The 22,551-nt window shown below is 54.5% G+C and overlaps 2 protein-coding genes across 3 annotated transcripts in view; one reads left to right on the plus strand and one right to left on the minus strand.

Moving 5' to 3' along the window:
* On the plus strand, positions 1-17,986 carry DBNDD1 (dysbindin domain containing 1). The gene is made up of 4 exons (XM_084812639.1): positions 1-168; positions 11,243-11,395; positions 13,258-13,395; positions 16,714-17,986. The coding sequence occupies exons 1-4, from the start codon at positions 138-140 to the stop codon at positions 16,869-16,871; spliced, it is 480 nt and encodes a 159-aa protein (XP_084668765.1). The 5' UTR covers positions 1-137; the 3' UTR covers positions 16,872-17,986.
* The window catches only part of LOC146338747 (mitochondrial inner membrane m-AAA protease component AFG3L1-like), a 31,858-nt gene continuing 21,560 nt past the window's right edge, over positions 12,254-22,551 (minus strand). The window contains exon 18 of one of the 2 annotated variants that reach the window (XR_014784691.1): positions 12,254-22,523. The gene's annotated coding sequence lies outside the window, so the exon portion shown is untranslated. The remainder of the gene's footprint in view (positions 22,524-22,551) is intronic. The other variant, XR_014784692.1, reaches the window with a different exon arrangement.

Raw genomic sequence — 22,551 nt, forward strand, 5'->3', positions numbered from 1 at the left:
GCTGCTGCTGCAGTGGCCAGAGCGGCGCGGGGCGAGGCGAGGCGAGGCGGCCGCGGCTGCTCGGCGGCGGCGAGCGCAGGATCGAGCGAGCGGGCGGGCGGGCGGCTGCCGGCGCAGCGGCTGCTGCAGCCGGACGGATGGAGGCGCCGGAAGGGGCCGCCACCCCGGGTGAGTGGAGGGGGGACCCCCGGCGGGCGCCCTCGGGGGGAGGGATCAAGGGGCGGAGGCCTGGAGCGAGCGGGCCGCCCTGACGCCGCGGTGAGGGGCTCCGGCTCGCCGGGCGCGGCTGCTGGGCTTTTGCTCGCGGGCTGCGCCCGGCGCCTGGATGGCCCCCGTCATGGAGAAGGGGGTCTCTAGGGGAGAGGCTGCCCCGCCCGCCTTGGGCTTCCTCTTCTGGACCTGGAGGGAATGTGGAGAGTGCGCGCGGGGGGGGGGGTCGATTGGACGGCGCTGCAACCTCCCCCCCCCCCGTCCTGCACGGGACTCATCAGGATGGGTCCCAAACTGGGGGTGCTTGTTAAGGAAGACCACCTCTCGGTCAGCCTCTCCCGCCCGCCACCCCTCCACAGCTGAAATGCTGAGTGTCAGGGGGCGGGGGAGAGACAAAGGGGCATTTTTAGGCTGCCAGCGCCCCCCCCCCCGGAACAAAGAGTGGGTTTCTCCGGCGGCGGAGCCCTTCGCCTGGGCAAGTGCTGGGGGGCTCCCCGCACGCGCCGTTAGGACTCCGACCAGCTTCCAGAGCGGGGAGCCGGCGAGACGGGCGCCGCGGGGCGTGTCCGCGCAGGCCGGGCGGCGCGCGCAGTGGGGTGCGCCCGGCAGGCTCCCGGACTCGCGTCTCCGGGCCCTGTTGAGCAAGGCATGTGGGGACGCGTCGCCGCGTGTGCGCGGAGCAGGGCGGCTCGGCGCTCCCCCTGCGCTCGGCAAGCGGTTCCGGGGCTTCGGGTGTGTCGCGGGCTGAGGCGTGGTTTCTGTGGTGTCGGGTGGCTGCTGGCGGCCGTGATGGCGGTGCCGCGCCCGTGCCCGCGCCCCCCTTGGCGCTGCGGCTCGGCGCTTGAGGCGGCTGGCAAAGGCTACCGGCAGACGCGGGTCCGTGGCGGGGCTTGTCGGCCCCGCTCGCTACGTCCGCGGAGCCACCGCCTCGCTCCAGCCTGGAGGCCCGCCCGCCGCCCGCCTCTCCGCGCTCCCTGTGCCTGGGCCCAGGCAGCAGCCCCCAGGAGGCCTCTCGCAGCACACGTGGCGCCCGGGCGGGGGCGCGTCTTGGTTCCGTTTGGGCACCGCTCAGCGGCCGAAGCTTTCTGGCCGGTTCGCCAACAACGCGCGCAAGGCGAGGTCTGGCCTGGCAGCTGGCACCGCGCGAGCCGGGGCTCCAGGCGGCAGAGGAGGCCTGGGCAGGGCAAGCGCCGGCGGGGGCCTCCCTGGGCCGCGCTCCACCCCCAGCGGAGCCGGCGAGGAGGCGCGTGGGGGGGCAGCGAGACAGGCCCGCCGGCCCTGCAGAGGCGGAACCGGCTGGTGGAAATGGCGCCGGGCGGGGCCTGCAGGGGGTCAGGTGTCGCCCGGGCGATTCCCCGGGACACGTCCGGGCTCGATTTGACCAACAGCAAGGCTGCCCCCGGCCCCTGCTTGGAACGGTACCTCTCACCCTCGAAACGTGCGGGGCTGGAATAAGAGTGCCTCGGAGCATAAGCAGAGTGACTCCCTCTGACCACTGACTCAACGCAGTCAACACCTCCAAGAGCTGGACTTCCGGGGGCGCGGCGGGGCGGGGCGGGGCGGGCTCCCTTCCCTTCTGTGCGGCTCGCTCACCTGCTCGCTCTAGAAAGCTACGGCAGGGGATGCGTTGACTGACAGGGGGGAGGGGCGGGGCTTCCGGAGCCCCCCAGCCCAGCCCAGCCCAGCCCAGCCCTCCCCGCGCGCGCTGATGGCTCTGGGGAGGGCCCCCTTCCCCTCTGGCGGCTGCGATCCCTGGCAGCGCCAGCGCTGGACACGGAAGCGGGGGCCTCGGCTGTCCTCCTCTCTTTGCTGTGCCCAGCCTGCGGCTCCCCACGGGGCGGGCCTGGGGGGCCCGACGGCTCCTGCCGCGCCATGTGAGTCAGCAGGGCGCGGAATACGCCGGCTCTTCCAAGCCCTTCCTTCGGGCGCACGGGTGCTGCTGGAGCAGAGAGGGGCGGGCCGAGGGAGGGAGCCGGATGCTGAAGCGAACAGAGCGGCACAGGCAGGAGCAGCGAGGCAGCCCCGCCGTCCCCCGGAGGTCCCGGGGTGGGAGAGGCAGGCTGGAGAAGGTGCCGCGGGGGACCGGGCGCGGACGAAGCGGGTCCGCCAAGGCGCAGCAGCTTGCAGCTTGTTCTAGCTGATCCCACCGCACACACGCGTGCTGCCAGATGCTGGAGCTTTGGAAAAGAGACGTAGGTTTTGAATCTGGCAAGCAGAGCTTAGGGCTGTTGCCTTATCAACCCTCAACTGGATTTCAGCATTTAAAACACACGCACACATTTTCAAACTTGAAACACTTGAATTTGGAATGTGAGATTTTGCCAAACTGTCATTCCAGTTCTTGTTGCAGATCCAGGGAAGTTTCCAGTAAAGCCAATGTGAGTTCTTCCACTGGGACCCAGCCACCCTTTGACATACACAAGGGCTTGCATCCAGATTTACGCTGGATCAAATGCGCTGATGGAAGTGGACTTCCCCACCCCTGCTTTCCCATGACCACTGCTCCACCCCCCTGAAAATGCTACACAGAGAGTCAGGAGACCCTGGTAAATGGGGTGAGCTGTGGAGTGTGTGGAGGGGGATCTCCCCAAATTGGGTGGGGGGCTTTCCTTGAGCAGAGTCCTTCCTCTTGCGGAAGGCAGATTCTGGATCCAGCCCAAGGGCAAGTACAGCAGGCTAACCTGTATTCACAGTGCCACCAATCTGCGCCCAGATAAATAATGATACCTGGCTAAGACAAACCCAGAAGACCTGGAACTGACCTGAGCCTGTGAATTGTTTTAATGTTCCACACAAGGGACTTTATAAACACCCAATTCACCCTCCAAGGAACTTCAACCCAATTCTATATTATTACTTATATCAGCCTTCAGGGGGGACAGAAGAGAACATAAGAGCAGGCATGTCAGAATATATTTTTCAAAATAGCATTTGAACTTAGCTAAAACTATGTTGGTAGACATGGAAAAACAATATGAAAGGAAAATATATCTGTCCAAAGAAATTACTGTTCTATTGGCAAGTGGGGCAATTAGCAAGTAAAAATAAAATCCACACACGCATACACAATCTCTCCCCCCACCCCCACCCCGCCTCTGTTCTAAGCAGGAGTCACACAAAGTTTTGCTCATAAGAAGGAGCCACCAGACCACTCTTTAAAGGACAAAAGCCCTACATTCAGATGTGCCAGTGACCTCACAAGTTGTCAGGGGCACCCTAGCTGCCTCTTGCAGTCCCCACCAATAGCCAACTCAGGACACAGATGATGAGGAATTCTTTCTGATACTTTATTCCTTTATTACTTTATGACTCAGAATACAAAGTCGCTAGCGTCAAAGCAATGAACAGCCCTGGGGAAAGATAGCAGAGTAGACTAAGCTCCAGGTAAGGCAGTTGGTCCCCGTTTGAAGGAGAATCACGGGAAGACCCTGAATTTATGGGCTAGGGAGAGATCCTCCCTCTTACCCTTGGGTCCTCGGGACACGACCGTTGTTTTAGCACCAAACGAGCAGAGCGCCTCCTTTTGGCGCCCTCCATCTGTCACCGCTCCCTGCATCTGCGCCGAGCGTCCAGCAAGCCCCCCTCCAGCACTCTCTCACTGCCAGGGTCGCTATCCCAGGAATGCTGGCAGGAGGAATCTCTGCCAGCTGCTGTGCTTGTGAGAGATGAGCGAGCTCCGCTCCCACGGATTGCTGTTCCTCCTCAGAATCAGAACTGCTCTGCGGCTCTATGGGCTCAGTCTCCACCCTGACACAAGTTTTGTTTTGAGTCCATCAGAAGCATTTCAGTTACATTTCAAATAGAAGGAACGAAGGCATAGGGCTGAGTCATGATGAAAAAGGAAGGCAGATACTGGCTTCTGCTTAGAGAAGAGACTTGGAGGAAAGGTTTGTCTTTCCTTCACCCACCCCAGACTGGAATAAAATTGGAATCTATATAATAAACAAACACATATTAAATATATGCATATTTAAGAAAATATGCAGAGGAATAAAAGACAGCTGACAGGCTAAACTTGCATCCTTGATAGTTTCCCAGTCAAAAATGTTTTTTGGATACAGAAATATGACTGCACAAGACGAAAGGAATAACAGTATTGAAGTCCTAAACCAGTGGAGCACGATGTTTGGGGCTTGTGGGAGGGGATAGAACAGAAGTCTTCTCTGAGCTGCTGTTGCCCTCACAATTGTTCCACCTGCAGGAGTAGCCCACTCCCTTTGTGGGACAGGAAAGACAATACAGTTCCAGGCACTCTGCTTTGACCATCCAGGATTTCAGAACAACACGGCTCCGCCACAAGATGCTGCAAACCCACAACAGCCCTTCCCTCCTTCCTCTTTGCCTCTGTTTTGAAGCCCCTGCTTGGGTGGGCATCATTTGTCAGGGTTTCGTTTCTGAAAATGTGATCTTCCTAGACAAGGTTGAAGACAGGCATGCCTGGAGGCAGGAAGATGGCCTGGAACTCAGGCTGCCAATTGTTGTCCACTGGGGACGGGATTTAGGAGATAGGTTCTGTCCCCAATGCTATGCTAATGACAGAGACTCCTTCATGCCTGCCTGTGATTCCTGGAGTGTTGACTCCCACAGCTGAATGCACTGGGAAGCAGAGTTCCACGTGACCCCACCTAATAGGGGTTCAGCAAAGGTCTCTCCAAGCAGCGAGAAAAGGCATCCATCATGCCAGGCAATTTCAGGATCGTCATGATGAGTCAAGGGCAGGTTGCATTACACCTGCGCACCTCACTTGACTCTGCCCTCTCCTTTCGTGGCCGAGCTGCCATGAGCAATAGTGCACCTGATCACACCTTGCAGGAGGCAAGTGATGGGCTTCCAAATTGGCTTAAGACATGCTGTGCCAAGGCCAAGCCCAGCACTGCAGTGGCCAAGCTAGATGAGTCAGTGTCTGGGAAATAATGCGAAGCCTGGCCAGAGCAACTGGTTTCGGGGCTAGGATCCAGTCCTGGAATGTGGAAAGTGGTCAGAAAAGAAGAAAGCGCCTCTGCAAATGTGCGGAATGCCTTTTCCTCACCACCATGAATTGCAGCAAATCCCCACAGGCCGGGGAGTTAAAAATCTCTTAATTTTTATTGACTGATTTCATTCATTGTTAAAATGATTTTAAATGGTGGTTTTGGAAGCCTTGGGCCAGAAAAGCCACCTGTACATGCGAAACTAGACCAGTGAAATCCATCAGTCAATACAAGCAGTGCTGCCTCCAGGTTTTGGAGGGCCCTTGGGCAGGACCCCTCAGTGGGCCCCTCCCTCGGTGCGTCTGCTGTCTCACCACGGTTGTCACCAGCTGCTCTTGCACCTCCCCCTCCCACCCAGGCTTGCTTGACGGGTTCCCAGAGCGCCAGGGAACAGCAGGCGCACGTCTCCTGCTCCTCACCGCCACCGTTGCCTGGGCCAGAGCACGAGGCAGCTCGACAGGCACCTCGCGATGGGGAAGGGGGGAGGAGTGAGTCCGGGGGGCGCCTGTCAGTGGCCCCTGGCAGGCGCCCAACAGGCCTCCCCGTGACGCCATGGCTGTAGCCCAGACGCTTCTCTTTGCAGAAATTAAGAACTGAGGGAAAGCATTCCCCACTGGAGCTCTTTGTAAGGTGGGCTCCAGCAATGGCTGAGTGCTACTGCGGGTTGAACAGGCAATTCTGACTGAGCAAGGAGTCTTTTAACCTGTAAACATTTGGATGAAATGCAAAGTGTTTGGACGGGATCCAGAAACGGCTCTGTCAGTTAGGGCCAGGAGAAAGGTGTGCCTGTGTGCTCACTTAGTTGGTGGAAAGGGACAGCTGGCGGTGTGCTCTTGGATGTTGTGCAGCCTTCTTTGGTTCTGCTTAGGGATGGGTGTTGCCCATACTAGCGAGGGCCAGCGTCAAGGGTCGGCATGGCTGGGCATCTGCCAAGGGCCCACACCCTAGCGGGGGGCCTACTGACAAGAGTCCCCTGGACTTGCTGCTCCTCTTCATCATCATTGCAACCTGCCTGTTCACCCTCCTCTTGCTCTGGTCCAGAGTATACTGGTGGCGAGGAGAAGAAGCAGTAGATGTCACTGTCTGTTCACCCATTGGTTCTCTGCCTGGCAAGCAAACAGGTGGTGGCAATGATGAGGAAGAGGCGGAGGCCGAGGAGCAGCTGGTGACGATGCTGTTAAGATGGCAGACTCACTGACAATTGACTCTTGGCCAATGGCCCCCCCAGACCTGGAGCTGGCACCTATGCTGGCTGCTGCACTCCAAGAGGTGGGGTTGCACTGTATGTGAAAAATACATATCTCTGCACAGAAATACAGGAGGAGGAGCTTGGTAGCCCCATTGAGAGCATCTGGGTTGAAATAAATGGAGCAAAGAATAAAAGTAACCTGGTGGTCAGGGTCTACTACCAGCCACCCAATCAAGGAGAAGACAAGGATGAAACTTTTGAAAAGCAAATAGCCAATGTTTTAAGGAAGCATGATGTAGTAGTAATGGGGGACTTCAATTTCCCTGATATTTGTTGGGAGACAAATTCTGCAAAACATGGCCCCTCCAGGAAATTCCTGACTTGTGTGGCGGATAACTTCCTCCTACAGAAAGTAGAGGAAGGAACTAGAGGATCGGCTATCCTTGACTTGATCCTAACCAACAGAGATGACTTAGTGGATCAAGTAGCAGTTACAGGAACTCTGGGGGAAAGCAACCATGTTGTACTTGAGTTCTTGGTTCTAAGGGAAGCAAAAACCGAGTGTAGTCAAACGCGTACCCTGGATTTTAGGAAAGCCGATTTTAATAAACTCAGAACAATGATCAGTAAGGTCCCATGGCAAGCAACGCTAACGAGAAAAGGAGTCCAAGGTGGGGGGGAGCTTTTAATAAAGGAAATTCTCAAGGCACAATCACAAACCATTCCAACAAGAAGAAAAGGTGGAAGACAACAGAAGAAGCCAGTGTGGCTTCACAAAAAGCTTAGGGATGACCTGGAAACAAAAAAGGACACATAGGAAGTGGAAAGAAGGCCAAGCAACAAAGGAAGAGTACAGGCAGGTAGCACAGAATTGCGGGGATGGCGTCAGGAAGGCTAAAGCTGAGAATGAGCTGAGGTTAGCGAGGGATGCTAAAAACAACAAAAAGGCTTTCTTCAGCTACGTGCATAGTAAAAGGCAGAGGAAAGAAATGGTGGTTCAGCTATTCAATAAGGATGGCAAAACGATAACAGATGACAAAGAAAAGGCAGAGGTGCTCAATTCCTACTTTGGCTCAGTCTTCTCCCAAAAGAGGGTCTATGACCCCCCTGGCAAAGGCCAAGTCCAGGCTGAAGGGGCAGGATTGCAGCTTGAGATCGATAGGCATATGGTCAAGGAACACCTCATTACTTTGAATGAGTTCAAATCTCCAGGGCCAGATGAACTGCATCCTAGAGTAATAAAGGAACTGGCAGGAGAACTCTCAGAACCGCTGTCTATTCTCTTTGAGCAATCATGGAGGACGGGGGAAGTGCCAGATGACTGGAGGAGGGCTAACGTTGTCCCTATCTTCAAAAAGGGTAAAAAGGAGTAACCTGGGAACTACAGACCAGTCAGTCTGACATCAATCCTTGGGAAAATTCTGGAGCAGATGACAAAGGAATCCATCTGGAAGCACCTTGACAACAATGCCGTGATTACTCGAAGCCAACATGGATTTGTCAAAAACAAGTCCTGCCAGACAAATCTGATCTCATTTTTTGATCAAGTAACCTCCCTTGTAGACCGTGGGAATGCTGTAGACATCATATACCTCAACTTCAGCAAAGCTTTCGACAAAGTGCCCCATGATCTCCTGATGAGCAAACGAGCTCAAAGTGGGCTAGATGAAACAACGATCCGGTGGATCCACAGTTGGCTACAGAATCGAACTCCAAGAGTGCTTATCAATGGGACCTTCTCAAACTGGGGAGAGGTAACGAGTGGGGTACCGCAGGGCTCAGTTCTGGGCCCAGTGCTCTTCAACATTGTTATTAATGACTTGGAGGAGGAGGTGCAGGGAATGCTGATCAGATTTGCAGATGACACAAAATTGGGCGGGATAGCTAATACTTTGGAAGACAGAAACAAAATTCAAAGTGATCTGGATAGACTGGAGCGCTGGGCAGAAAACAACAGAATGACCTTTAATAGGGATAAATGCCAAGTTCTGCGCCTAGGAAAAAGAAACCAAATGCACAGTTATAAGATGGGGGATACGTGGCTCAACCCACGACAAGCGAGAAGGATCTTGGAATTGTTGTCGATCACAAGCTGAATATGAGCCAACAATGTGATGTGGCTGCAAAAAAGGCAAATGCTATTTTGGGCTGCATTAGTAGAAGCATAGCTTCCAAATCCCGGGAAGTACTAGTTCCCCTCTACTCAGCACTGGTTAGGCCTCATCTGGAGTACTGTGTCCAGTTCTGGGCACCACACTTTAAGAAGGATGCAGACAAACTGGAGAGGGTTCAGAGGAGGGCAACAAAGATGATCAGGGGACTGGAAACAAAGCTCTATGAAGAGAGACTGAAAGAACTGGGCATGTTTAGCCTTGAGAAGAGAAGACTGAGGGGAGATATGATAGCACTCTTCAAGTACTGGAAAGGTTGTCACAGAGAAGATGGCCAGGATCTCTTCTTGATCATCCCAGAGTGCAGGACACGGAATATTGGGCTCAAGTTACAGGAAGCCAGATTCCGGCTGAACATCAGGAAAAACTTCCTGACTGTAAGAGCAATATGACAATGGAACCAATTACCTGGGGAGGCGGTGGGCTCTCCCACACTGGAGGCCTTCAAGACGAGGCTGGACAGCCATCTGTCAGGGATGCTCTGACTTGGATTCCTGCATTGAGCAGGGGGTTGGACTCGATGGCCTTGTAGGCCCCTTCCAACCCTACTATTCTATGATTCTATGATTCTATAAGAATCCCTTCACACAACTTGTAGGTTGTCAAAGACACAGATCCCCACCCCGCCCCATACTCCACCTGTCCCCAGTGCCCTCCTCTCCTTGATATGAGGAAATATATCATCGCAAGAAGTGGAAAGACAGAGAGGGAGAGACATACATCGCACACAGGCCTGGGGTCCAGGTCTTGACTGGTGACGGGCAGGTGGGGAGACAGGCATCCATGAGTGCCAGCAGCGTCTGCAGCTCAAGACAAGGTGGTGCTGCCCTCGCAGAAGTGCCCGGCTGCTCTGGCTGCCCTTGCCCGTGCTGCCTCTCTTCCTTGCACTGATGGGATGATTACTCCCGCACTGCCTTGGAGCGAAGAGGCTGCAGGGGCCCTTTCGCCTTTGCTCTGGTTCAGCAGGGATGGGAAATATTTCGCCTCCCCTCCGTTTGGTGCCATTTAGTGTTTCTGTACTGGAAATCAATGCCACATTCCCCCTGCTCCTGGGCACACTGTGTTTGGACAAAGAGGCACAGAAATGAAAGAGTGGTTTGCTCTCCCAGCGGCCAGTGCAATGCGCAGGGTGCCACAGCAGAATACCGAACACACGTGCACACAGGGCTGCCAGTGTGGTCACGTCGGCAAGTATTTCTCTAGTGAAGCGTGCACGCACGTTTCACTGCGCATCGGGAGCCAGTGTGCCATGAGACTCTTTTGGCTATGCTGGCCTCCATTCTGTACTTCTTCTTTCATCCTTTGTGTCACTTTGCCCTACAAAACTACCATTCTCCAGCAAACATGCCCGTGTCCTGACTTAATGCCAGATGTGTGGGCCTGCAACTTCCACAATTCTCAATAGCCATGCTGGCTGAGGAGGATGGGAGCTGCAGACCAATGCATCTGGAGGGCACCGGGTTGGGGAAGGCTGCCTTAGACTCTCAGAGTCTCTCTTTCTGGGCCTCTCCTGAACTCTTGCACAGCTAGGCTATCACGTTGCCTTTCAGGGCGGGCTCCAGGGCTGAAGGGGCCCTGGGGCAAAGTGCCCTCCGATGGCATGTGGCGGAGCCCCATAGCGCTGTGAGCAGAACCTGTGTCGGGCATTGTGAGGCGTTTAAATGGTGGCTAGACTTAAAGTGGGGTGGGGGGCAAGGCGAGCACCAGCAGCATGCCCTGCCAAGGTCCTGGCAGCTGCCCATGGTCCTGGCGCTGCTCCCTGCACATATGGATGCCCGGGGTCTGACAGCTGTGCGTGCAACCCTGATGGGCATGGGGGGGCATCTGAGCCATATATGGCTGAGGGCCGGGGCTGTAGCCCTGGCTGCATCTTCCTTGCTCCAGACAGACAGGCCTTTGTCTTGCTTTGCCCACCTGCTCTGAAACAGGCCGGCCTTTTGTCTTTGCAGATGCAGAGGGCTGGCTCTGCTGAACCAGGAGTCTCAGGTTCTTGCAACCCCTTCCTGGGGAGCTGAGGAAGAGGGCACAGGACTTTCCTGATACTCGGCAGACAAAGCAAGCTGCTGGCCACCTCTCGTTGCATATCTCCCCTATGAGGTGGAGCGCTGCGTGTTGAGCGCTTAGCCCATGGATTTGCTTAGAGTCCAAGGCTAAGCAAAGTGAGGAAAGGGCAAAGAAGGAAGGAAGGGAAAGGGAGGTTATCAGGTGTCCCTCTTTAAAAATGCAGACTCTTTGTTCACAGCATTACAGCTGCAAAGATCTTCTTGCTTCAGATGTTACAGTTGAGCTGGCTAATAGAGGTCCCCTCTAGCACACGCACGCGCGCACGCACACACTTTTGCCAATTTGGATCTGCCATCCTGGAAGGATGTTGGCACTGACTGGCAGCACGGGCTCTCCAAGGTCTCAGGGGCCGCATTCCAGGGTGGGGGGTGGGGCTGAAGGCAAAAGAAGGCCGGGCCAACATGCCAGACATACCAGGATGTTTTAGCTTAAAGCTCTTATGGCCAGTGACCAAGCCCCAGGAGAGACATTTCAACCTTTTAGAAGGGGGGGGGGACCTGCAAAAAAGCACCAAATGATCGGCGGTGGGGGGAAAGGGGGCATGGCCAGCTGGGGAACCCCAGGGGGCTGAATCTGGCCCCTGGCCTTAGGTTCTGCACCCCTGCCTTAATCAATGCAGCCCCATTTGGTGATTTCAGAGCTGATGAAAGAGGCCCCGAAGGTGGAGAGGCCAGCCCCCCTGATCTTCCCCACACACGGACTGGTGGAAGAGCCCCACAGCCCCCCCGCTGAGGAGGAAGGAGGGATCCCCATCCCCACTTCAGGGCTGCTGCAGGTCGCACAGCGCAGGCGTGAGTACAATCCGGAGGGGACGGGAGGGTGGCTCCTGCCACGGGAGCGCAGCAGCTCCTTCAGGACCCTGTGAGGCCCAGCAGCGCAGCTGCAGATTCGCGCGCAGGGCTTTGCCCAGGAGCCGCAGAAGAGCTTGCCACAAACAATCCGTGCGTGTGGTGTTTGTATAGGGAGATGGTGCAGCACAGTGGCTGAGAGACCGAGGGTGGATCAGATGGTCCCTGGCTCGCATCCTGCTTCTGCTGTGAACTCACAAGATGGCCCTAAGCAAGCTGCTCTCGCAGCCCCAGTCCACCATCGGCAACACAGGGAATAACAGCACTGACCAACCTTGCAGGGTTGTTGTGAGAACTACAAGCAGATAATGTACATGAAGCACTTTAAACGCTTGAAAGCACTGTGCAAATGTATAATGTAGTAGTAGTAGTAGCAGTAGTAAGAAAAATAAATAAATATAGCACTTGAGAGTGTTGGCTTTCTTGGGGGTATGTGCATGAATAATGATGATGAATAGTTGAATTCATTGTCTTTTTTCCATTCTGATTTGTTACTGAGTAATTATTGTTCTATTGGTGTTTTTTATTTATTCTTTTAAAAGAGAGCATTTTGAGCATGCACAGACAGTAGCCTCCCGCAACCTGGCGCCTTTCAGATGCGTTGGACTACAACTCCCATCATTCATGAACAGCATGACCATTGACCATGCTGGTTGGGAATGATGGGAATTGGAGTTGAACACATCTGGAGAGCCCCAGGTCGGGGGACGCTGCTGCCTGTGAATCCTTAAAACAACCCTGCGAGGTAGGCTCCTGTGGTTATCTGCATATTGCAGGTGGGTAGCTGAGATGGAGCAGCTTGCCTAAGGCCACCCAGAGTGGCAAAGTAAAAGGCAGTAGCCCCTTCACATAACCTGCATTTAGAGGTTGCCACTATCCCAAGATGACAAATGCTGTCTGGAAGTACATAAAGCAGAATTCCAGGGTGTTTCCATCATGAGGTGACTATCTCAGCTCTTCCCAGTGCTGCTGTATTTCGTACTTTGCAACTGCTGGAATTATGGCTTTGAGTCTGAGATGACTGTCCATTGAGGAAGCTTTCCATGATGGCTCTCTGGGTTAAAAAATAAAATAAAAACTACTATTTATTGCATACATGCAAAATATATTTAAACAAAATTAATATGCACAAAACATAAGAAACACACAAGGCTACACAAATATTGGAAAAGGAAGGGGGAATAGAAAAGAAATTACGAAGTCCACCCTCTTTTTATTCATTGTGCAGTTTAAAGGACTTCTGACCTAAAGCATGTGACCTAGAAGTGCAGGAATGTTGCTTTATACCAGGCTTGTCTACCTAGCCAGGTATGGCCAGCTTTGTCTGACCGCGGCCCCCCGGGGTCTCTGGCAGAAAAGGGCCTTCCCCATGGCCTGTGACCTGATCCTGTTCAATGGAGATGCTGCAGATGGAACTTGGGATCTTCCGCATTCAGAGCAGGGGCTCTACCATGGAGGTACCATGGGCATTCTCGTACAGTCCCATAGCACTCTACTAACAGTGCAATCTTACCCTTGATTTCTGCTAGTGAGATGAGGGAGAGGATTGCTACTAAGCCTCTTGTGCTGGATTCACACTGCATTACAGCAGAGCAGGGAAGCGTGAACCCGCTTGCACTGGCTTGCCTTCCAGGTAGCATGAAGTGGTGGTGCCACAACTGAAAGGGCTGTTGTGACCACCCAGCAAGCTTAGGCCAGCAGGGGTACATGGGGCAGGACCTCTGACTCCAGGGCCACTGATCATTTCAACAGGCCCCTGTCCTCTGTCTCTCTAGCATCTGACTGGCCTCACTTTGTCTCCTCAGAACCTCTGAGCAGCGTCTCCTCCCTTGAGGTGCACTTTGATCTGCTGGACCTAACGGAACTAACAGACATGTCTGACCAGGAGCTAGCAGAAGTTTTTGCTGACTCTGATGATGAGAATGTGTCCAATGACTCTGCTGGTAAGTGTGGTTGCCCAGTTAAATCTTAGTGTCATTGAAACATATGAGTTTTAATGCTCTGTTTGGCTTCTGTAGTGGCAAGGACTTAGCATCATTGGCAGTGGTGAGGCCTGGATTATACAGTTCCACTACAGAATGGGTCTACCAAGGTTTTGGGTAAGTCAGGTTTCCCAGGGAGGCTGGAATAGGGCAGCACCATGGAGGGCTCCGAGTAGTGCTGGGGCAGAAAGTTAGACAGGCTTGTCTGTATGTTGTTCCAACATGCAGCAGATCATGACTGAGCCTTAAGTAGGGGTTTAGCTTCATTTAGGCTGGTTAGCCTCCACAGTAAGGTCATTTCTCTTAGCATCCTCAGCAGCTGTGGCATGCTGGTGTCTTCATGGCTGGAGTCCAAGGACATCCTGTGGATGCAGCGGGGCAGGTCCCTGGGCTTTACCTGAAGAACTGAGCCCTGAGGAGGTGTAAGCCTTGTGACACCTTTCTGTAACCTGCTGGAGAATCAAAAGCCTTCCTCTGCAGACTGGCTTTGGGAGCTTGGGATTAAACTTTCTTATCTATTCAGTGGGATTTACTGATTCCGGTATAATTCTGATCTGTTGTTACTCTCCCCGAGCTTTAAATAAATAAGCAAACACATCAAACATGACATGAAGGGGAAGAGCCAAAAGACAGAGTAGTGCTCCACATGCCTGATGGCTCACAAACCTGGAAGATTTTTGACATGCAAAATGGGAACTTTTCTGCACTGAGGTGCCCTACATTTTTTTAGATTGCCATGCATTTAATTCCCAGATTTTTTTTTAAATGCCAGTGCTCTGTGTGCACGAGCAAGGCCATGAGAGGCCCCATTACAAACACTTTTCATTACTTATGCAAGGTCTGGTGCAGAAAGACCGGGGAGAGGGTGGAATGGCCTGGCAGCTCATGATGCCGCTGTCCTTGTGGTGCTGGGCTGGCTCATCGTCTCCCCAGGCAGCAGAACCAAGGCAGAAAGGTCAGCTGAGCCAATTGTCCATCAGTCCCCCCCCCCCCGGTAACAAGCAGGAACCTAAGCGCCAGGGGACCATGTTTGCCACTGCTGCCAAATACGGTTAACCAGGCATGCAGGTAGGTGTCGGTGCACGCATCTTGTTCAGCATGCCAGCTGCTCCATGAATCCCAGGAAAACCCGACGGCCTTTGCCAGGCATTTCAGAAAGGGAGACGCACAGGCCTGGAGGACCTCGCTTGATCGTGGAAATACCAGGTCATCCCAGGCGTGATGCTTCTTCTCTGTGCAGTGACGCCCTCATTAGCTGCTTGAGGAAAATGTGTAAGCCTTTGCTCCAAGGAGGGCTTGTGCAGTGTGTGTGTCTGTGTGTGTGGGGGGGGCTCCCTGGTGGCTTCACCCACCCCCCGCTGCACAGCCTGCTTCTTCTTCTGCCTCTCCCAGAGCAATGGTGTGATGAGCAGGAGGGGGATGGGTGTGCTGCACCACGTCTCCTGCTGAAAGGGGCGCAAAGGGGGTGGCGGCGGCGGCAGCTGCATCTTAGTGACAGATGGAATGAAAGTGCAAATTGGCCTCCTTGGTGGGAAAGTGTGAGTGGAATTAATGAGGACTCCCTGCTCCCCACTCAGCAGGTGCGGGAGGGACGAAAATCCAGAGTGCAGCTGGCCCCGGTGGGCAAACAAGCCACCCACAGTCTCACCCACAGAAAGAGGGGTACAGAAGTGGGGGCTGCCCAAAACAATTGAGCCCCCCAAAAAACGTGCAGCTCACAGTGCGCCTTCCCTCCTTCCCTCCCCCCCTCCCCGGAAGCTTGCAACCGGGAAGAGGTTCAAGCAGCCCTGGCCAGACATGCTGGGCGCGCGCCCCCAAGCCAGCAAGGGGGACCCCTGGGTGCAGTGCTGTCCGAGGACCTGTGTCAGGATGTGCTACCACCTCACAAGGCTCAGCCAGGCCCAGCGAACGGGCCGGATGTGCCTTTGGATGTGGCTGGGCAGCTACTCCCTCTTGCGCGTGACTCGCTGCCTGTAGCCAGAGCTGGACTGTGGCCACTGAGAGCCGGTGCGGCCATGTTGCTGCGACAGGAAGCTGCTTTCTCAGTCCCAGTGTCATCCAGTTCATCAAAGGTGGGAACCTCTGGCTCACAGGCCTAATCCAGCCACCAGTGGGCCCCCCATCCGGCCAGCAGAGGCTGGGCTTCTCCTCCGGGCCCTGCCCACTCCCGCCCCACATCCCTCCCCGTGGCCTGGAGGCTTCCAGGTGCTTGGGAGGAGGCAGGAATCCCTCGTTCTCTCCCACCTGCACACCCCCCCCGCAATTTAATTCATAATTAAATAAAATAATTTAATTATTACATTGACTGGGCAGGATCTAGATTCAGGGCAGACAAAAGAAAGGGAAGGAGGTTTAGAAGAATGCTAATGTGTCTACTTTTCATTCAGCTTGGTTGACATCATAAATGCTCTTTCCCTCTGGGAAAGTGACCCAGATAGTGCCTGCAGGAAAGGTTGGTATTTTGAAGCGCATGGTACTGAGCCATCCAGGGATTAAGCAGGAGTTCCTGGGGCCTGATTATCCCTCCCACCCTGAAGAAATATTTGGAAGTGTGGCCCATGTGTGCTATCTTGCTAAATGAACATGAAGAGAAAACGGTGGAGGAAACCTGTAGTTAAAGGGTTCCCTCCTTGCAGGAACAGACACTGACCATCAGGAGGAATTCAGACACACTCTTCAGAGAGGCCGATCCAGCCCCTGCCCCCCAGTTAGCATGAAACTTGTTCAGACAGTCCTTTGACCTGCCAACACCATCCGTTTTCACTTTGGGTTTTTAGCTGGCTACTGTGTTAATTTGCTTTTGTTTTTATCTGCTTTTGTTTTGATCTGTTGTTTTAACTGAGGTCTTATTTGCTTGTGGTATTCATTTAATTTTTTAAAAATTGCACATGTACATTGCTTTTGCTGGCCACCTTGGACATGTAGTCTGTGGAACGGTGGCAAATGACTTAAATAACAAGCAGACAAAAGCAAACATTTGAGGAGAGGCTATTCATCAACAACGACCTAGGCAAGTTCCTAAAATGGGCTAAATCTGCAAAACATGAAGCCTTTTATTATCACTGAATAGGACTTTTCTTGAGTGGCCTTACGTCTGAGTAGATGTTAGAGAAGGATCTTGGCCATGGAAAAGGACACTGTTGTTGGGCAAAAGCGCAGTGCAAAACCACTGTTTTATCACTCCCAGCTGATGGCACAACAGCAGTGCTGAAGGGTTCTGGTGCGGAGGCCAGCCAGCTCCCCCCGCCGCTTGCTAATCCCCCCTTTGTCTCCGCACAGGTCTGCACCCCCACCCCCGGGCTGGCTACCTGCGCTCCCCATCCTGGACTAGGACAAAAGCAGAGCAGGGTCGGGAGAAGAAACACCTCAGCGACTCGGAGCTCCAGGCTGGCCAAGCAGATGCGTTCCTGGCTGTGGAGAAGCCAAAAGAGGAATAACAAGGGTAGTGGAGGGCAAACCAAGGTGCCAACATTCACTCCTGCACTAACCACAAATTCCAGGCAATTTGTGGCCTTAAGAGACATTCATTCATTCCTCCCTCTCCCCCCACTCCCAAATCAAGGACTTTTGCAAATCTTGCTGGGTCTGTAGACCGATAACTCTTGGGCAGGGAGGAAGGGGGAGTGAAGTTTGCCCATCAGGAGCCTCTTTCCCAAGGTCCACTTTACAGCAAGGAGCAGATGGGGGCCCTCCCGTTTTCTGTAGGCACTTTTGAACCTGCTGCTGCTCCCCCTGAACAAAACCAGTGGTGACAGACATGAAAAGGCTGCATTGGGAAGGAGGAGGAGCCGGAGGAAAAGAGCTGCGTTAGCACAGAGCAACAGCCCGCTTCAGCTGCGTGCCTTGAGCGATGCTGGGTGCCCCGAGGAAGCCTCTTCGCCAGCGCAAGGGACCCTGTTATGCCAAAGGAACCAAGGGGAACCCGAGCACAGTTCCTGGGACACCTCCAGGACCTACAGCAAAGCATGACTTCTGGGCATCAGGAGGACCTGCTGGGCAAGGGTGGCTCCAGCCCTCATTTCTTCAAAGCACATTCTCTTCCCAGTGGCCTTAACTCCTGCCCGCCGCTCTGGAGTGTCAGCCTCAGCACACGGCATTGACGGGGCTGGCGTTTTAGCACGGCTTGCCGATATCCCGCCAGGGCAGCCCCACACTCGCGTCGCAACACTGGGCACGCCCAAGAGGAGAAGCTCCCACGCGGGGATGGCTGGCAATTGCAACAACGCTGAGGACCCAGAGCTCTGCGGGCGCTTGCCCAGACCACTGCTGAAGGGAGGCAGGAAGGGAGAGTTGCGGGACAGGACCACATCAAGCAAGGCAATACGAAGGGCAGCTGAGCCCGTCCTGAGGTGCTTCCGGATCGTCCTCCTGTGGAACGGGGGGCCTCTTTTTGCCAAACGTGCTCCGTGGAAAGAGGCGCTTCCCAGACTGCCTCCAGGCAGCAGCCCCCTGCCTCCAGGAATCACAGCTTGTGCATCAGTCCAGAGGCCACGTGCAAGTCCTTGTGCCTGGGCTGTTTGTAGAGCTCCGCTGAAATCAGGATGGGGCTGCTGTAGAGGCGAAGGATAGCTAGCTAGAACTTGTGCAGCAGGGAGAGGCCTTCTCCAGCACAGGGACCCAGTGCCACCTCCAGGTTTTGGAGGGTCCTTGGACAAGGGAACCCCCATGCACCCCCCTCCCTGAGTAACCCTTCTCACCGCCATGGTCACCAGCTGCTGCTGCTCCTCTTCCTCTTCCCCATCATGGTTCTCGCTTCCTTGCTGGGCAGTCAGAGAGCCAGTGGGCATGCAGGCTGTGGCACCTGCAGCCGCTCCTTCATCGCCACCGTTGCCTGGGCCAGAGCGAGAGGCAGGCGAACAAGCCAGTGCAATGGGGAAGAGGAGCAGCTCCAGGGGGTTCTTTCAGTGGGCCCTTGCTGGGCTGCGGGCCCTTGGCAGGTGCCCACCCATGCCTACCCTTGGCCCTGCAGGGTCCTCCTAGCATTTTCCCATCCCTCTCACCCACTGGGGGCCCCTTTCAGTTTCTGAACCTTCATGACACCCGGATACTTAGGGGATCCACCACTCAGCTTGCTCTCCCTCTCCCAATCCCAACACTCCCTCACAGAATAGTTTCAGTCTCTGCATGGTTGCAGCAGAGATGAAAAGCGTCTGGCCTGGGCAGTGCCTGCTCCAGGTGGTTTGTTTGTGAGTTGGTGGAGGCTTGGGCAAGACACCCTCTGTGCCCCCCTCAGAGAGCCTCCTCCCTCACCGCCATGGTCCCCAGTTGCTGCTGCTGTTCATCATTTCTGCTGCCACCTTGCTTGCCAAGCAGAGGCAGCAAGCAAGGAAGGAAGGGTCGCTCCTCCTCCCACCACGTTTTCCTTGCTTGCTTGCTCAGTCCCTCTGGCCTAGTGAGCAATGCATGAACAAGCACCTTGTATTGATGACGGAGAGAAGCAGGCCCAGGCAGCTCTTGTCAGTGGGGCCCCTGAGGAGGTGTGGCCCCTTAGCAGGGGCCTGACCATGCCAACCCTTGAAGCCAGACCTGGGCATGCACAGGGCCACACCCAGCTAGACAGACGCCAAGAGTTGCATCACCAGCACGGCCCACCTCCCCCGTCCTTCTCAGCCTGGATGGTACGGGAACAACCGATCTCCCTCCCTCCCTTGCATTGTTTGTATTACTTTGCCTGGTTCCATTTGCAGAATGCTCTACAGCCGTCTTAATTTTGCCATTGAAAGAAGCTGAGCAGGCAGCTCCCACTTGCCGAAGTGATAGAGAACTGGAGGCTGAGCGATGGTGGCTTGCAGCTGTGGCTAGGCACCAAGGTGAGGCTGTAGCGTAGAGCTCAGTCTAGCCCTCGAGCCATGAACCACATTGGCTCTCCAGTCCCCAAGGCCCTCCTGCAGAGAAGCTACTACCGCATAGCCCCCGCCCCCAGAAACTGCACAGCCCCACACCTGTCTTTCCGATAAGGAGGGGCTGCCTGGGACACCGTGTTGGCCCTCTCCGGACAAGGGTGTTGTGTTCATTTCCAGCAGCCAGGAGAGACTGGCTGGGCTGCATTCCAAGGCTGCTTGATCCAAGGCAGGCAAGCCTATTTGGTCTTGTTTTTGCCTCCGTTACACCAGGGGCACAGCACCTCAGGCAAGGTCCAGCCCTCCTGGCATTCCAGTCCAGCCCTCGGGTTCATCAGAAGACCCTGGCCCTTCCACCTGGCCCTGCCCTTTTCCCTCAACCTCCCATCATTTGGTGGCTTCCTGGCTTTTGCATGTTCCCCCCCCATTCTAAAAGGTTTGCATGCCTCTCCCGAGGCCGTTGCTGGCAGGAAGAGCTTTAAGCTGCAATAGGCTGACACTTTGGCCCTGCGCCATTTTGGCTTTGGCCTTGCCCACCACTGGAATTTGGCCCTTGGGCTGAAAGAGGTCCAGTGCCCTTGCCTCGCTGACTCTAGCAACCAGCAGCCTCCATCATCATCAGCGGAACAGTCCTGGCATCCCTGGGGGAGAGGAGCGTGTCTTGGGGCAAACAGAACTGTAGCCACAGGTGCATCTCCTCTCCCTCTTCTGAAATTCCAAACTGCACAGCTGCGACACATCTCCTGTCAGACGGAGGCTTCCGCCTTTGCCATGCCAGATGAGGATCGCTTTCAGGCACCATCGCAGTGGGCTTGGCTGGAGAACAGCACTCCGGGCTGCTCCAGAGTGTCAGTGCCTGACCAATAAGCATCTGCTGATGGCAGCACAAATCCAGCAAGGGGCTAGCCGAAGGAGAAATGCTGGCCGATCATGAGGCCCCGATGACACATGAGCCACCAGGGGAGGGGGAGAAGGGGGGGCTCAGCGAGAACAGCAGCTGCTTCCCAAACTAATCCTTTGCTTCCACAGCCAAATTCAGCAGTTTGCAGGGATGCTGCCAAGCAGCACACCCTTTACCAATCCACAAAATCCGGCTTGTTATTTATAATGCAGGCACCAGAAGCCACCCCTGGAATTCCAAGTCCTGACCTTAGCCATGTCTTATGGGGCTTGCGGCAGAGGAGGAACCTTGCGGAAAAGCCACTGGTTCTCCCGAAGGGGCAGTGTGAGCGAAGCAGATTTCTTCCTCACCATCTAAGGAATGACAGCTGTGTTGGCTGAAGTACAAGCAGGGCCCGCCAGGGCCCCAGGCTCAGCACAAGACACGGGAGGCTGTTGGTGCAAGCTGGAGCTGCACAGCTGCCATCAGCCGCGGCAGCCTTCCCTTGTGCTCTGCTTGCACCTCGCTACAACAACCTTCCAGGCTGCTTGAAAACCGAGCCGTTCCCTGAGGTGGGGAAGCTCTCCAGGTAGCGACTTCAGCCTTCTGAGCCAGGCCACGGGCGCCTGAGATGCACCTCTGGGCTGCACGTGCTTGGCGGAGCACAGTCCCCCCGGCCCCGCGACATGCGCAGGTCGGAGAACCAGGCGCCAATAACCAGGACGCCTCACCCCCTAGGATCTGTATGCAAGAGCCGCTGGAGGCCGTCTTTTCAGGGATGTGTTTTTTTAAAGCCACAGAACTGAATTGTCTAGAAGCAGCAGCAGGAATTATTCATAGCTCTCTCCCTCCTCTCATGCAGACAGGCCCACCCAGAGAGTCTGAAATGAGGCCTTTCTGAAGTCAAATTAATGAGACAGGCCTTGCACAGAGATACTAGTTATCAGCCTTCCCCAACCTGGTGCCCTCCAGATGTGTTGGCTGGGGGGTGCTGAGAGTTATAGTCTAACACATCTGGCACCAGGCGGGGGAAGGTTGTTAGCGATCATTATCTAATGTGCCGTTCTTGGGGCAGCGCAGGCCAGGCATCTCCTACACTGGGCCACTAGCTAAGGCAGGCTAGTTGCCAAGTTGTGGGGGGGTTAGCTCCCACAGTGACCTTCAGTGCACCCTGACAGTGCTTACCTGAGTTCATAGAATCATAGTAGTAGGGTTGGAAGGGGTCTACAGGCCATCGAGTCCAACCCCCTGCGCAATGCAGGAATCCAAGTCAGAGCATCCCTGACAGATGGCTGTCCAGCCTTGTCTTGAATGCCTCCAGTGTGGGAGAGCCCACCACCTCCCTAGGGAATGGGCTCCATTGTCATATTGCTCTAACAGTCAGGAAGTTTCTCCCGATGTTCAGCCAGAATCTGGCTTTCTGTACCTTGAACCCATTATTCCATGCCCTGCACTCTGGAATAAGGGAGAAGAGATCCTGGCCTTCCTCTCTGTGACAGCCTTTCAAGTCCTTGAGGAGCGCTATCCTATCTCCCCTCAGTCTTCTCTTCTCAAGGCTAAACATGCCCAGTTCTTTCAGTCTGGCTTCATAGAGCTTTGTTTCCAGTCCCCTGATCATCTTTGTTGCCCTCCTCTGAACCCTCTCATTTGTCTGCATCCTTCTTAAAATGTGGTGCCTAGAATGGACACAGTACTCCAGATGAGGCCTAACCAGTGCTGAGTAGAGGGGAACTAGTACTTCCCAGGATTTGGAAGCTATGCTTCTATTAATGCAGCCCAAAAGAGCATTGGCCTTTTTTGCAGCCATATCACATTGTTGGCTCATATTCAGCTTGTGATCGACAACAGTTCCAAGATCCTTCTCGCTTGCAGTGTTGTTGGGCCACTTATCCCCCATCTGGGAACTGTGCATTTGGTTTCTTTCTCCTAGGTACAGAACTTGGCATTTATCCCTATTAAATTTTATTCTGTTGTTTTCTGCCCAGCACTCCAGCCTATCAAGATCACTTTGAATTTTGTTCCAAGGTATTAGCTATCCCGCCCAATTTTGTGTCATCTGCAAATTTGATCAGCATTCCCTGCACCTCCTCCTCCAAGTCATTAATAACAATGTTGAAGAGCACTGGGCCCAGGACTGAGCCCTGCGGTACCCCGCTTGTTACCTCTCCCCAGTTTGAGAAGATCCCATTGATAAGGACTTTTTGAGTCTGATTCTGTAGCCTACTGTGGATCCACCAGATCATTGTTTCATCTAGGCCACTTTTAGCTAGTTTGCTAATCAGGAGATCATGAGGCGCTTTGTCGAAAGCTTTGCTGAAGTCAAGGTATATCATGTCCACAGCGTTCCCACAGTCCACAAGGGAGGTTACCTTATCAAAAAAATTAGATCAGATTAGT

Source organism: Heloderma suspectum, chromosome 8 (assembly GCF_057233095.1).
Source record: "Heloderma suspectum isolate Gila_16-S chromosome 8, 16-S_ref, whole genome shotgun sequence".
Taxonomy (NCBI): Eukaryota; Metazoa; Chordata; class Lepidosauria; order Squamata; family Helodermatidae; genus Heloderma; species Heloderma suspectum.

Bases quoted from the DNA above. Each gene is read 5' to 3' on its own strand.
- DBNDD1 (XM_084812639.1), top strand. From the start codon at position 138: ATGGAGGCGCCGGAAGGGGCCGCCACCCCGG. The intron at 11,396-13,257 runs GTGAGTACAATC...TTGTCTCCTCAG, and splicing joins GCAGGTCGCACAGCGCAGGC to AACCTCTGAGCAGCGTCTCC. The intron at 13,396-16,713 runs GTAAGTGTGGTT...GTCTCCGCACAG, and splicing joins TGTGTCCAATGACTCTGCTG to GTCTGCACCCCCACCCCCGG.